Genomic DNA, 15,797 nt, shown 5'->3' on the forward strand with positions numbered 1-15,797 from the left:
TCAAGTAAGTAACAGCCACCTGTAGTAAGTGACCATATCTGCATCCATCTTATGGTTGCCTTTAGCATCCTGAGCCAGATGGCGAATAGATTTGCCGTGAGGCTCCTTGTGGCTGTCGATCCAGTAGAGCCAAACCTCCTCCTCTTCTCCATCCTCCTGCATCAAAGAGGACTCCAGGGGGGTCTCGATATTTTGGATTAGTCTGGATGTGTGAGTGAGACTAGTTGTTACAAAATATCCTGACATTAAGATGCTTTATTTGTGGGAAATGTTGGTTGAAAAAAAGAGACACAATGGTGGCTAAATTTCCTTTTGTAAATAAACATACAGTGCAAAATGAGAAAAATACTACACTCGCAGGTAATTAAGTCATATAAATCCCACATGGTTTAACTCACCTTGTCTGGATAAGGATATCTGCATTGGCGGGGTTGAGCATAAATTTGCAAATCAGCTCCTGTGTGACAGGAATGGCCGTCTTATTGGACACACACAGATCGGAGAGATAATCCAGGAATCTGAAAGAACAGTTTACTGGTTAAGTTCAATAAAATTTAATATCTTTAAGGTCATACAATTATTCTGCAAAGTGTTAAATTCTTTGTTGCACCAATTTCTACATCCTTAGCTGGTGAGGTGTGAGAGGGGACGATGTCATACCTGGGTTCTCTATTCCGTCTCAGAAGGCTGACAAATGTTTCAATCTCTTTGGCTGTGATGTGTTTTTCCAAGAGCTTGCGGTTGTTGTGCAGTAGAGCAGTGATGGTATCTTCAGCCAGAATCTCATATCCAATTTGAGACTGCATGATTGAGAACTTTTTTGCTATATACTCCTACATAAATAGAATTAAAAAGAACATACATATTATAGAATTAATAATACATAATGAGACACATTTTTGGGACAATATTTATGAAATAATTTGGTTTGTTAATTAAAAAACTACATTTTCCATCCACGTTTTACAGTCACCTAGTGTTTCTTATGTTAATTTTACAGATTGGTTTTGTCAGCTCCCCTATCTTCATTCATATATGACTGAATTTACAAAATGTCCAAAACAGTTTTTAAAAATCTGTTATTTGGTTACTCCATAAATTATTATTTTAGCGTAAACAGAAAAATTTGATCGAGATTCAGTCTTCATTGTTGAGCTATATGCAATATATTTTGTAATACCCTTTATTCACATCACAAAAATATTTTTCCACCTCATCTGAAAATGACTGCGGTTATTCTCGTTGATTGATTAATTTCACGTTCAAAGTGCAGTCAATTAAGACTGATGTGAGGTATGAGGTTTGTAATTGGTGTCATATGTCCGGTGGCCCAATATCCCGGCAAACCTTTTTTTTTTTTCTCCTACTGTAGACATTCTGGTAGAAGTTTTACAAACTCTCCAAGTATCCTTAGACAACCTCGAATACCCGTGTGTCTGAACTCATCACATTAAGACGTGCCTGGTTTTTACGATAGTCCTGCTGGGAGTGTCGCAGCACTCTGTAGCAGAGTCTCAGCATATACTTAAAGTGGCAATAGCGCTGGTCTCCCAAATCTTCTAACTTCAACATGGGGCCATCACCCTGGTCTGTAAATGGAGCCTTGAGGATACCAAAGATCTGAGGAACACACAGCTGGATGAATCATTCACATCCTTTCATGACTTCAATATAGTTACGTTACATGCTCTAGTAGTAATGTCCCAAATCATTTCTTCTATTATTATTTTCTCTGCACATCCTTTTTTCATGAACAGATCAACCTGCATTGCCTGAACTGTTAAAAATACTTGAGCAATCTTAAATAATGCTAAAATGGCTTGCTTATTTATTGTTTAGAAGGAAAAGAAAAAAATTCTGTATGAATCAAGGATATCATATTCTTCTATTTGTTGTTTTTTTCTAAACACCAAACTGCCCTTTGGAGAAATTTGAATGAAGTCACTTTAACCATGTACTGTAAATCAGCCTTAGAAAATACACGTGCAAGCGTGTGAAGGAAACTGTTGAGATGTACTGTATGTGCTGACCTGAGCAAGGATGTTCTGTTCTCTCATCAATTTCTGCCTCTCTCGGTTAGGTGTGGAAGTGACCACGGACAGAACCTCCTGGCCATTGTTTGGAACCACACATACGAAGAAAACCAAGTCTTCCAGCAGCTTAGTCAAAAATCTGAAAGGAACATTCAGGTACAAAAACATGAAAATTTGAACTCACAAAACATACGTTTGTGACCCTACTGGACTTTACCTCCTCTCATTCTGAGCAATGTTTCCAAATTGAAGCTTTCTCACAGTGGCCTCAAGAACTTTGCTGGCATCGTTGGCATAATCTAAGTCTCTGACTTCAGATAGGGGAACGGATACAATAGCAAAAGCTTCCTTATCCTCTTTAGTGGAACAGGTGCCGATCTATTGCGAGAAGCGCAGGAAATGCTGACATTTATCTGAGGCCACTTCACAGTAATTGGCTGTGTGAGCATAGATAGGCAAACCTTGAGCATGACTGGACGCTCCTCTTCTGCATCAATGGGCACGTTGGTGCTGGTCACCCATGTGTTAGTGCACAGGTGCCTCAGCCTCACATAAGAGTTTCTGTGAAACAGTTGATAAGGTGAAATCGCACAATTCCTGAAATTCATACAACATCACTGGGAATTAAGGGAAACAAACTGCATTAAAATAATGGGTCCTTAAGTGGAGTTGGAAAACATCTAGCTGATGATTAGCATAACTATATTTGATCCAAACATAGTTTGATTCATATTGCGTGCATGTTTTGTGCATTCTTCCTTTATAAGCAATATTTTTACAATATTGAGGTCACATTTTTACATTTATTCCAGTGACAATAGTACTAATCACACATAAATGTTACACATTTTAAAACACAATGCTCTTTGTATATTATCCCAAAAAACATTTTATTCCTTTACAGTTCTATAAGAGTCTAACTTCACAATTTCCCAAATTCCAGACCGCAACTTCTCGTGGCAAGTTTACAAGACATTTTTGCACCTTTGCCCCTGACTTCTGGTGTCAATTGCAAAAGCAATGGCGAGTCCTTTCGTATTCGGATCATCGGTGCAATCCCACATTTTACAATAGGCAATTCCATATTACTGTTGCTAAACTATTCTAATTTGAACAAACACACTCAAGTAACCACAGTTTATATATCTATCCGTCCATCCATGTCTGACCGTCAGTGTCTCTCCGCCACTCTCCATGTCAGTCTGTGTCCGTGTTTGTCTGTCTGTGTCTGTTTGTATGTCTGTCTGCTTTTATGACAAAAGTGGAATTCACTTGTAAAATACTGACCTGGGTACCAGGCAGTCTGCCCGCTGCAGCGTGGTGGCATCCAACTCAAAGAGGGACGCAATGTCATTGCCATGTTTGACAGAAACCAGGGTAAAGGCAATCCTGTCTGCTGCTTGATGCTTTCTCTTGCAATACACAGAGTCTGTCTCATTCTGTAAAAACAAACACCCAGAGGTCAGAGACATTGCTGTGTATGTATTGTGAATGGAAAATTTAATTGAACTCAGGGATTGTCAACCAGTGGTCCGCGGCCCTCTAGTGGTCTATAGCCGTATTGCACATGGTCCGCAAAATTGGAAATGGAAAATAATTGTAATATTTTGATTTAATAATTGATACATTACATGTTCATTGTAATCACGTGCAACAGATGCACAAGCAAATTCAGATGGTTTTTTTTTTCAAAGTACAGTTCTAGAAAATACACAAGAAATTAGTCAAAAAGTAGGCATTTACATACATAATCACTGACCAGAGCATTTTCTTACTGTACTGATGACTTATTCAGATAGTATCATACATTATTTATGGCGATAACTTTTTCTTTGGAAGATTCTGAAGAAATTGTCTGATTGACCTAAGTTGAACTCATTAAGTGCAAAAGCTGCATTCTGTCTTTAAAAAGGCTGACAGTGTCTATGGTTGAAAAGGTTACAAAACGCCTGATGCACTTCTTGAAACTTCACATGCAAACAATTTTTGGATTGCTGGATTAATTCATTCATGAATAAGTGATGAGTGGAAATTCAGGAAGCTTGCTGTTAGGTTCTGTACAGTGGGCTAAGGGTCTCCAGTAGTGCAGGTCAACGACCTGCCTAATGTCATGCAAATATTGTCATCTAACACCAAGTTAGTTCATCAAAAGCTGATGTCTTATAGCTGTCCCTCATTTAGCTAAATAACCCATTAGTGCGACGCACATTGTTGAATATCTCGAGAACTCAAGGTGAGATGATAAACCAACTCTAAATCTGCTCTTGAACATTAGACAGATGCTGTCAGAACCCAAGTGAAGGTTAAGAGATTTGCATATCGTCACCCACTAAAAACAATGGCCCAAATCATATTTTCCCAAAAATATTTTCTTTGTCTTTAACATCTCAAGATGCTAGACTCCTCTTTTCAAATCGGGTGCGTCATTAGTTATATACAATGAGTTATATACATTCATATAATGTTTATCAATGAAATTATGAAAGAATATGATTTAATCAGTATTTGATGGTCAAGAAATGACTATTATTATAGGAAGGCAGTGATATGGAAAGTTGCTCATCCTGAAGTATTAGCATGTAGACGTTAATGAGTTTACTCCACCTTACTGCTCTTTGCATGTTAATAGGAATGGAGGTGCCTTTACACAGCTTCGATACACCGACACCCCCCAAACCCCCACCAAGTCCACTGGTGACTCACCCCCTCAGCTTATCACAGACGAGCAGAGCGGAGCAGACAGCACGTCTTCTACCCTTCCCACCCATTTCACAGAGTACCCCTGCCGCCACCACACGCACACCCAGACGTTATGTAAGGAGCCCCCTGTGTGTCTGAAATTCAACGTGGGCATAAAAAAAAGTGTGTGAGGGTGAGACAGTTAGTGTGTGTGCTCACTGCCTGAATACAAATGGGCAAGGTAGCTAGGGGCTTAAGAATCTAGCTATAGAATAGGAGTAGTGTGCATGTGTGTGTGTGTGTGTGTTGTGAGAGCGTGCAAAATTGCATAACGAGACAGAGGGGGACCTGGAGTTGAGAGAAACAACTTCTCATGACTCATTCTCTTGCGGTCCGACATTATCTATAAAGTGCCCAAACTCCTTTTCCATAAATTACCAACATGGTGCAAGGGTGAGATTACTCGTGTGCTATTTTGAAGCTCAATGTCATCATGGGACAAACCTACCTCTCCTTTCGGCTCCAATGCTTCGACTTTGAATTCAGGGTTTTCCTGCAGAGAAAGAAAAATGAAAAGTGACTTCAAGGGAAGACTTTTCTCATCTTAACTTGGTTAGGACTAAACATTAACCAAAACTGCAGTAAAGACTGAACGCTGCTTGTATCAAAGGAAACACTGCCACCTACAGCACAGTATCATCCTACTCAAGATTGCTTACACAAGGTTAACAAAATTTAATAACATAATAAAAAGTATATATATATTCTTGGATTTAATTATCTAGTATGATAATGGCCTTTGCAGTAAGTAATAAAAAACAATACAATTTTATTGGCCATTCCTTTGCTATGTTAAAATATATATATATATATATATATATATAATATATATATATGTTTGCCTCACCTCAGCTGCCAGATAATTGCCAGTAGCGAGATGCTTGAAACGAAACAAACTGTTCCACTGACCAGCTCCACCTCTGCAGGGGTCAGAGTGAACAACCTGGAAAGAGGGGGTGGGTATGAAAACAAGAAAGAAAAACAGAGACGCATGAGAAAATCCAGAGAGAATGGTCAAGTTTTGTTTCCATTGTAAATTACATTTGTTGTGGCAGGATGCCAGACAGAAGTCTTTCATCCTGGTCAAAATAGAGTCCATGCTAAATTTTACTGCCGTTTTTAAAATCTAACTCACAGTGAAGGTCAATGCTAAAATCAGGACTTACAATGTGTAGTGAATATAGTACATGCACATATAGTCTATAAGTAGTAGTAGTAGTAGTAGTAGTAGTAACTGTGGCCTCAGAGCATTTAAAAAAAATAATAATAATAATCAACACTGAACTAACGGACCAAGAGAGTGCGACCATGTTAGATCCTGATGTTGGCAACCTATAATCTACATGCTATTGTAAATTCAACACTTTGCTGGATGTGGATATTTAGAATGACGCCTTGATTGACAGTCATTTGGCGTTTGCGGCTGGATTTATAAATCAAGTAAATTGTGGCGAACGACTTTATCCTGACACAGGAAATTTCACTACAAGTAAAGATAGAATTAAAATGTGGGGTGATAAACAACTAATTCTTTATAAAGCTACAAAAAGCATTAAAACTAAAAGTACTAGCTGGCCACACAAGTTAAAATACTAAATCATGATCATTTCTTTTGAAAAACTTGATCTATTTATGTTTTACCTCCACTTCCCAGAGAGCCTTGGAGCTGGTGGCAGAGGTGGCAGACTGTCGCAATGTGGTACGCAGGAAGACATGCTGTTTTTTCTTGTAGTCGTCACAGGTCAGAAACTTCTCCTGCTCCGCGTGGAAGAGCCGAACCACATCTCCCTGGGAGAAGGCACACACATACATGACACGGCACACATAAATTCAAACAGTTTCATTAAACTCCACACACGCACGCACACACAAATTGCAGTAATAGAACAAACCCCTTTCAGGATGTCTTCCTTGTAGTCACTAAACTTCATGAATAATGTGACCTTCCAGCTCGTGCTGCAGCTGACCGCATTAACCTGCAACACCAAGCAGAGGTGAGCAGGTGACCCCCCCCAGCCAAACTTACAAAGCTTATGGAATCCTGGTCCCACCTCTTTGCAGCCAGGGTTGTCTAGCAGCTCAATATTACTGGCATGAAGAGGCTGCCCGGCATTCACTGGCATCAGTACCACCTTGTCTCCAAGCACCACCTTTATAATCAAATTGGAGACACTCGTTTTTCAACAGAAAATTAATTTGAAACATCCCAATGTAAACGACGGCCAACGTTTCTCCATGCAAAGGCCTGAAAACATCCCACCCCATCCCATTTTTGAGGTGTTGTGTGCAACAAGGTAAAGTAAAGACATGCACACTGCAAACACTATGTCAGTATGTTTGTACAAGTATGTCCACCCCAGCCAAGTGGACATGTGTGCAGCATATGGGGTGTCACAGCTCATGCTCTCCAGCACCATGTCATAAATAAATGCAATATAAGAGTAAAGGAACAGCAGGGATAATCATAAATATCAGAATCATTTGACAATATTATGGATTGTGGAGCAACGGAATATCAAATGTTCTTGGCAAACTGTAACTAACATTATTTTCAACCTTATCCTATTTGATCAAATTCTCCGTTCGTGTCCTTTGTATAAGAATTTGTTGCCTTTTTTCAAGTATCCAAACCATTGCATTATCTATCCTGCAAGGTCACGGGAAGCTGGAGCCTGCCCCAGCTGCAGGGTACGATATATTGCATCTGAAAAAAAATTAGCTTTACATATCAGTAAAACCTATCTAAAGGAGGAGTGTACAAGGATTTGCAAATCATTGCATTTGGTGTCTTTCTTTAATTGGAGAACTAAAAAAAAAAAAAGAAAAAGAATCATGCTAAGAATCATCATCAGTTATTTTATACACTATTTCTATTTCTGCGCTGGTGTATTTACAACAAAGTGAAGCATAACTAGTGACAAATGGATTAGAGTGGCAAGAAAACCTGTCTAACCATGCTTCTTCCGATCACAGCCACTAAAGATCAATGGTCATGCATAAACAAGAGCGATACCTTTAACCACAGGATGCTAAAGCCAGAAAAGAGGGACAAAATAAGAAAAGTCAATGGAACGGGACAGTCTAGAAGACAGCGAGAGTTTCCATTTGGGCGTATTGTTAGTGTCTGTAGAAATGACAAGCGTGAGCAGATGGGCACCTACATTGTCTCCTTCGCTGCGCAGCTTCCAGAAAGGCTGAATGTAGAACCAGGAGCCCTCGTTCCCGGCCGGGTCCAGAGAAACTCGCATGGCATTTTTTTCCAGCAAGGCAGGGAGGCGCTTGTTTACCGTCAAGTACTTGTTACTCTTGATGTGTAGGAGCTGAGAGCCAGAAATTAGGCACGTTCACAGGCTGACAGTATAATGTCAAATCTCAATTCCATGGAAAACCAGTTAAAGAACAACCTTGCCCTCATTAAATTAAAGCGATTTAATTACAGTACGTACATACATGAGGAATGATTACTGGAGCAACTATCGTGACAAGCCACGATTAACACGATAAAGAAAAATAGGTTGTGGAGTGAAGGACAACTTGATTTGCAGACTGACTTTACCTGGACAACATTACTGTACTTGACAACTTCTCCAAGGAGCTTCTTGTTTTCAGATTCATTCTGCTTCTGCTCAAGCTCTGCTGCATGCTGGGAAACCAAAACGAGGATTTGTTATAAGGCCCTGCATATAAGATATTTAATGTGTGACGACTTATGTGGGCTGCTTGAAGTTTAACCTGTAATTTCTTGAATAAGTCTGCTTGTGTGTTGCTCCCTTGTTTCCCTTGTTTTGCCTTCCAAAATTGCTTCTGGGCAGAGTACCTGTTCATGGGACACACCTTGAAGAGGCAATCTGTAAAGCAAACGAACAAAGCAGTCAAGCATGCTGGTGTTACTTGCGTGAGTCAGACTTTGATTATGGCAAAAGTTCACTTTAGTTGGAGGTCATGTTTGTTTACCCAGCAGAAGCCAGAAGAGTCAGCTAAATGCAATAAAACATCACTGGAGTAACAGTGACACATAAAGATGCTCCACCCTGAGTGATTTTTACAAGTGAGATCAATTTCACATACCTCTGAACTTTTTGGGAGGGTTTGCCAAGTCTCCTGCATCAGGCTGGACTACACACCTGTCATCGACAAGACTGCAAAAAAAAAAAAAAAGAGAGCAAAAGTGCAATCAACATCATTACTGGTGTCCATGCGGTTATTATTATTGTACACTAGCCGTGGAAGTGCGTGCCTGGCGTTGACATATTTTTGCTCTCCGTTATCAAGCGGGTGCATAGTTCTTGTTGGTCTTAGTGAAGATGAAGCCATTGAAGGCTACTAAAGCGAGCAACAGTGGGATGTTGCCACGAGAGGAAACTGTTCAGTGTTGATTAGAAAGTCAACATTACTAATGACTGGGCTACAATTCTAGACACTCCTGCACTAATGAGCTGTGTCAAGGGTCAAAGGGGCATCCATTTAAAAAAATGTGTAAAGTAGTATTTATTTGAAAATGTTGAATTAAATATTGTGTTTGTAGTTTGGTCAGATAAATTATAATTGTTGGCAGCATCATCATTTTTATTTTTTTTATATAGAACAAAAAGTACATTATTGTCCTGGCAATGGCGATAAATTTTTGTTTGCTTTGATTACTGTCCATGCTGTAAATTGAGATTTATAGTAAATATTTTATTTAACTGCTGGTGTATGACCTATGACAGTTTGATATACTGCAGTTCTAAACCTACGCAAAATTTATTGAACAAAACATAAAACATGTAGCTCATACAGCTCATTTATGTAGACAATTGACTTTTTTTTTTTTATTGATAATGACGATAAGAAAAAAAAAATCGTAAATACCAGTACAATCCTATCTGGAGAGGTTCTAAGATCTTTACAGAGCAAAGAGTGCATGACATTTACCACACAATGGAGGCAGAGGTACACAAGTATGCTGACAAGAAAAAGAAACTCACCCAAAAAGAATGTGCAATACGAAGTATACATGTTCAGAATGATTAGCCCATGATAGCCCATTAATAAACAATTACATAATTGCACACAACTAACTGAATTCTTAATCATCGCTTAGTAGCTTAATAATTATGCCATTTTCTACATGGATGGAGGTCGTTACATTGTGAAGTTGTGGTCAGTGGATACTGACAGTTTTATTGGCGCATTATCTTTGCTACACTGCCACTGGCTGTATTTCTCATCAAAAAGCATGTCATTCAATCCCAATATACAAAGCACAAGCAAAACCACTCATTCTGCAAAGCACAATTCACCCAATTCATGCAATGCTGGAAAATGCTTCAATAAGCACGGCTCTCTCTTATTCATTCCATGACTTCCAGAAGTGAACAGTAAAGTGCCAAAAGCTCCCAAAGAAATAACGCATATCCTCCACAGAGAACGGAGTACAGAGGAGGAGCTTTGCCGATTGCAATCAGTGTGTCCGGTTTGCTCTGTAACTGGGTTAACCATGAACCACCGATAAAGAAACCAGGCTGAACACACAGGAGCTAATTATAGCCCAGAAGACGACGTTAAATGCGGTGAAACAACAAGATAGAAAAGGGAGAACTGAAAAATATTCAGAGTTGTAGGAAAAGGAAGCAGGAAAGAAGACACACATTGCACGTGGAGAATATTTGACACCACGTAGGCCTGCTGTTGCATGCTTCAACCTGTTGATTAAGTAGAGCACCAATGACAAACTTTGAAGACTTACAGCATGCAGCAAAGAAAAAAAAAATAATAGAAAGTCTGGCACCAGTAAAGCAAAATTCTATTCAGATCAAAACAACATGACCAAAACATTCCAGAAAAGTTTAATTGGGTCAATCGTCATCACACTACCATGCACCTTAAACAGGATGAATTATATCTTACATCATATTTGTGATTATAAAAAGAGGAAACCCCAACAAAGTGCTTTCTTTAAAGAAGACCAAAAGAGAGCAACTTCCATATTTTAACAAGGCTTATCTTTACAATCTGTGTTTTTTTTAAATGATGATTTAGGAACCACTGTCAATTGCTGCCACCTTTGTCATTCTGTCAGGTTCAGACTGTGGAACAAAGGCAGTTATCACAACAGTTGAAGGATAACAGCATCAAATTAGAGAACAAAATCCAAGTTGGAAAAGGCTCAGATGAATCTGGCCGGATGGCTCCGGGTGAACTTGTAATAACCTTTTGGCTTCTTGTTGTTTGGATTGTAAAGGTGTGTAAGGGGTGAAGAGATTTCATGTTAACCAATGCAAACAAAGACACTATGCCCAGCTCACCTTAAAAGTGTGCTCACAGGGGTTGGGCTCTTTGCCTCAATGGGATAAGAGCTCTTGTTTGGGGAAATGTATTTGACTGCTTAGCCATACAATCAAATCATGGACACTTTTATATTTACTGATCCTGTTTGTCTGTTTGCATTAACATAGGTGTTATTCAATATTAGGAGCCTTTTCTGTGAAATTCCATATTGAAGACCTAAATAGTGTAGAACATTTTTCTTTTCAATTTACATTTTTAAAAAAGCTTCTTTTTTTTTAAGATCTAAATTAAAAATGTGGTTCCCTCTCAGGACCCAAATGATAAAGAACAACAAAAGCAAATGCCAAATACAAACATCAAAATTAGAATTAAAAGAAGAACAAATGGCTAGAAAATCTGGTTTTAAAAACTGTTTTGAGGAACAAAGAAGGCACGATTGAGAAAGAGAGGGTGGGGCAAACTAGTTGATCTTGCTAATTTTGAAGGATTCAGATCCCACAGGACACCCTGAAATGCTTTCACCTCTGGCTTGGTTATGCGACGGCCAAACCAAATGCTGTGGCTGGATGTTTAGAGCCAGATTCCATCGCACCACTACACCTTGAATCTGATGTCACGAGCAGACTGAAAAATGACAGCATTTATTGAGATAATGCATTGCAGGAGTGATCCGCCTTTTGCCTTTTCTAAGTCGTACTCAGTTCACAAAAATGATTATGAAACAAAAACTTTGATGCGCAATCAGATTACTGGAATTAAATTGCTAAACCAACATTTTTTTTCCTCTGGTGCTAATAACAGCTGGAAATTTGGAGCTAATGGTCCATGGCAGCACCACTTGGTGAAAGAACAATGTTGAAAAACAAACCACCGCTCAATTTCTTGAAAATATTCAATAGTATGTTTGTTATAATTATCTATTAGTTGTCGATTGATTGATCAATCGTTTCACTTCCGTTCATGGTCAATCATGACTGAGTTGAATTAAGTAGACAGGAACAACTGAGAAGTGGTCAACATACTTAAGATGGGTGTCTCCTAAGTTTACTGTATAATATTCAACTATTGGATGGCAAGATACATTTAAGTTTGCATCTGACTGGTCAAATTCAGCTAAACGCATACAATTCCAAAATAAACTTATTGCATGTCTTTGTGATATGCATATTGCTTGAGCCAACATCGTGATTGATATTTCTTCACTATATTCCACAGCCCTATTAATGCTATTCACATACTGTGATGTAAATATGTTTTTATTAGTTTAGGCCTAGCATGAATATTTTTCCAAGATAGCAGTGACCTGCACAGTGTCGTTTTCACACAGATACGGGAGAGCTGCAAAAAAGGCTGTCAAGTGGTATGTGGTCCAAAATGGTCAGAACATTTTTCAATTATATTTGTTTGTTCATCTAGATCTCTGCCAGCAAAATGTGACATGCTACACAAATTAAATTTTCTTCCACTAGATGGCAAAAGGTACAACTGACCTCCGTATCCACCTGTTGCATTTATATGACGGAATGAGAGATTGTGTTGAACTTAACAGACAGACCTCACATAGAATCAGTAAATTTAAGAGTAAATTGATATGACATTATTTTAGTATATGACCAGAATATTTTTTTTCCTTTTGATAAATATGGTACAATAGTGTAGGAAAACACGATTTTAAAATGCTAAACAAAGATGTTGAAAAGTTCTATGTAGAAATTGCACGCTGCGGGCGGTTGCGCGATCGGACCAAATTAAGCTCCCTGCGCACTGAGGTCCACTTACATTTTGAAAAGTACATTAGGACTTTTAAAATATTTTCTAAATTTTAGCGACCGCTCTGTCACAATAATGCGATCAGCGCGGTGCAGTTCCGCGGTCGGCGGCGCGCTACAGTTACGCGTTTGGCGGTGCGCTGCAGTTGCGCGATCGGACAAAAATGCGCAAATGAAAAAAAATCTTTAAAAAATCTTTCTATGTCTTGGAACGGATTACATTTTTCCATTATTTGTAATGAGAAGATATGATTCGATATTCAAACAATTCACTTCTCGAACAGCCTTCTGGAACGGATTGTGTTCGAAAACCGAGGTAAGGAAGACTTTTTTCATAACACTTTTTGGCCTGATCCATTAGTGGCTGGTATCAGAGTACTTCACAAGGTTTCCAATGCATATCGGTGAATCTTTCCAACATAATACTGACACCTGATATGCACTTGCCCATTTCTAGTGTTAAGTTATTTTTTGAAGCTTAGTATTGAATGCAGTTCTCTTGTTAAGTGGTTGCTAACCCAGTATTCTTTCCATATAAAAAGAGCATTGTGATTTACTAGCAAAAATAACTGCTCTGATATTGAAAACGTCACGAGTAAAGTGTCATGAGTCTTCAGTCTCCACCCTACATTGTTTTAGAGATGACTGATGATCATGTCATTCAAGTGAGAAGTTTTGAAGTATGCAAGCAGCATGGCACTGGTAAAGCCCCACTTCCTCCTCAATGGGACTGAGCCAAAAAAGAAAAGAAAGTAATCGTTTGCACTTGACTTCCTGCTTTGCATACCTGTTACATTTGCGTCAAGCATGGGACGAGAAGCGGCTGTGGTTTCACATTTTCATATTTGTGTGATTTTGCAAGAAAGAGCTGTGGGGGTGGGGGGTGCAAAAGAGAGCGAGACACACAACCCACACGTGGAAGTACTGGAGTTAAAATCCAGATTGCGGAGTTTGAAAGAGACAGGGAACGGACGAGGAGCGACGTACCCCAAAGTACTAATGAAGCCGTTGACCGAGCCTTCCGCGTAGAGAGACACGATGTCTCCAATGTGAAGGAAACTGGATCTGTGGTCTGACATTTTGGAGACGTGATGATCTGCTTCAAACTTCCCCCATTGCCCCCCCACACACGTCTTTTTGCTTGAAGTAAATCCACGCGTTACACAGCGCTCGTCCAGATCATCAACCTTCCCTCTTCATGTTCGATTTAATCAGCTGGCCCATTCAAGTAGAGCAAAGGACGTGCCAATGTATTTCAAACGAAGTGGCGTCTTCTGTCAGCCTTATTGAACTTCTTCCTGTATGTCAGAGTGGCAGAGATCTGCTTTTCACATCCACTTCAAGGGGGCGGAGACTTCTGCTGTCAGGCCTCTGAGCAAATTCCGTTCACGTCTCCTTAACGCCAAGCCCTCACTACAACACGCGTCGTTTTTTTTTTCAATGGATCATAGACAGACATTTTAAATCAGAGCTGGTATAGTTACTCACAATGAAGCACAAGAGTATTCAAAAAGAAAAGAAACAAAAAATAACTTGATTTGACACCTCTAGCAGGCGTTTTCAACTGTTTTTGTCCAAGAGACTATTATAACCAAGAAGCAAATCGGGGACCACTGCTTTGGCGATACCGAAGGAAGATAGACTTATGCAGGCATCTGGGAATCTCAGCTTCTTTTGACATCATTTGGATGGGTGAATGATTAACAAAATTAGCTGGAAAATAAATCAAGTCTAAATAATGAATCAGTTTTATTTTTAAAAATGTTACAATTATTTTTCATTTTCAATTTCGGGGACCACCTGCAATACCGCTACGGACCACTAGAGAGCCGTGGACCACTGGTTGACAATCCCTGACCTATGAAACAATAACAATTGTTGCTATCAATTATATTAGATAGCTATTAATTTGTAAAACTTGACAAAATAATAAAATACTTCCCTGCTTACAAAATAATTTAACTGTTTAATTAACTTGCATTGTACTGAGATGGGAAAAAAAAACACTGGACATGCTATTAAACAGTGTTTTCCTTTGCTTGTGTTGTAAACTGGCTATCACAAAAGGCTAAATAAGTTAATGAGAACAACTAAAATAAATGAACTGCACCTGTAAGTTTGTTTGTTTATTTGTTTGTTTGTTAATCATAGGTTGGCCCCCATTTTGGGAATTGCCCGAAGGATAATCGTATCAGCGAATCCTATCGTGTGTGGTGTGCTCCGACTGATCTCAGCTGCTCGGGAAAACATCAAATCAGGGCTCACAGATAAATGATCTATGGCTTGATCATCTTTTAATCTATCAGAGCTATTTTAACTTTAAAATGTCCAAATGATCTGATTTCTGTTTCTATGTGCTTTTCATCACACTTCATCAGTATCTTGTTACTATAAAACTACTTTTACATTGAAAGCTCGGAAAGCACCATCTAGGTCACAAAAACAGCTGCAAGCAAGAAAAACTGTCACTATCCACAATCATTTTTTGGACTACTGGTAATTGATCAACAACTAAGAGATGGTTGATAGACATGAGGGAACAACGGAATAGTGGAGGATGCAGAAGATAGACCTGGATGGAGAGGAATGAATCCTTTGTGATGACCCCTAACGGGACAAGTGGAAAGGAGAAAAAAAAAAAAGATGTTGATGCTGATGTTTTATCCATTTGCTGTAGGCGGCGCTGGACATCAAGCCACTCAAGCCCTCAAATGAACAGCACTGCACTACTAGGTCTTAATATTTGATCTACGTCGCCCTCTAGTGTTCATATCGTCCACAAACAGGTGATCCACCTGCTGAACGTGTTTAAATAAAAACAACCGTCCGTTGTTTAAACCAGCAAAAAAATATTTTTTATACTTGTAAAAATATGCCTCTGAGTTTTAACTATCACTGCAGCTCCCAGTAGTGTCTCTTAAAAATACTTTTCATTAGATATAAGGAACGTTGTGCCAGTAAAAAAAAAATTATGATACAACCATAA

The 15,797-nt window shown here is 39.0% G+C and overlaps 1 protein-coding gene across 4 annotated transcripts in view; it reads right to left on the bottom strand.

Annotated features, from left to right (window-relative positions):
* itpr2 (inositol 1,4,5-trisphosphate receptor, type 2) overlaps positions 1-14,184 on the bottom strand; it is a 47,177-nt gene extending 32,993 nt beyond the window's left edge. For all 4 annotated transcript variants that reach the window (XM_085915083.1, XM_085915084.1, XM_085915082.1 and 1 more), the window contains exons 1-18: positions 13,799-14,184; positions 8,841-8,911; positions 8,505-8,620; positions 8,329-8,415; positions 7,934-8,092; positions 6,824-6,922; positions 6,665-6,748; positions 6,414-6,560; positions 5,620-5,715; positions 5,221-5,265; positions 3,321-3,472; positions 2,495-2,594; positions 2,251-2,411; positions 2,031-2,172; positions 1,462-1,620; positions 661-833; positions 399-518; positions 20-202 (exon numbers count right to left, since the gene is read on the bottom strand). In XM_085915083.1, the coding sequence (XP_085771209.1) occupies positions 20-202; positions 399-518; positions 661-833; positions 1,462-1,620; positions 2,031-2,172; positions 2,251-2,411; positions 2,495-2,594; positions 3,321-3,472; positions 5,221-5,265; positions 5,620-5,715; positions 6,414-6,560; positions 6,665-6,748; positions 6,824-6,922; positions 7,934-8,092; positions 8,329-8,415; positions 8,505-8,620; positions 8,841-8,911; positions 13,799-13,890 (2,186 nt within the window). In that variant the 5' untranslated portion in view covers positions 13,891-14,184. The remainder of the gene's footprint in view (positions 1-19; positions 203-398; positions 519-660; positions 834-1,461; positions 1,621-2,030; positions 2,173-2,250; positions 2,412-2,494; positions 2,595-3,320; positions 3,473-5,220; positions 5,266-5,619; positions 5,716-6,413; positions 6,561-6,664; positions 6,749-6,823; positions 6,923-7,933; positions 8,093-8,328; positions 8,416-8,504; positions 8,621-8,840; positions 8,912-13,798) is intronic.
* Positions 14,185-15,797: the final 1,613 nt, after the last annotated feature.

Source organism: Syngnathus leptorhynchus, chromosome 6, assembly GCF_054491065.1.
Source record: "Syngnathus leptorhynchus isolate UIUO chromosome 6, UIUO_Slep, whole genome shotgun sequence".
NCBI classification, from domain to species: domain Eukaryota; kingdom Metazoa; phylum Chordata; class Actinopteri; order Syngnathiformes; family Syngnathidae; genus Syngnathus; species Syngnathus leptorhynchus.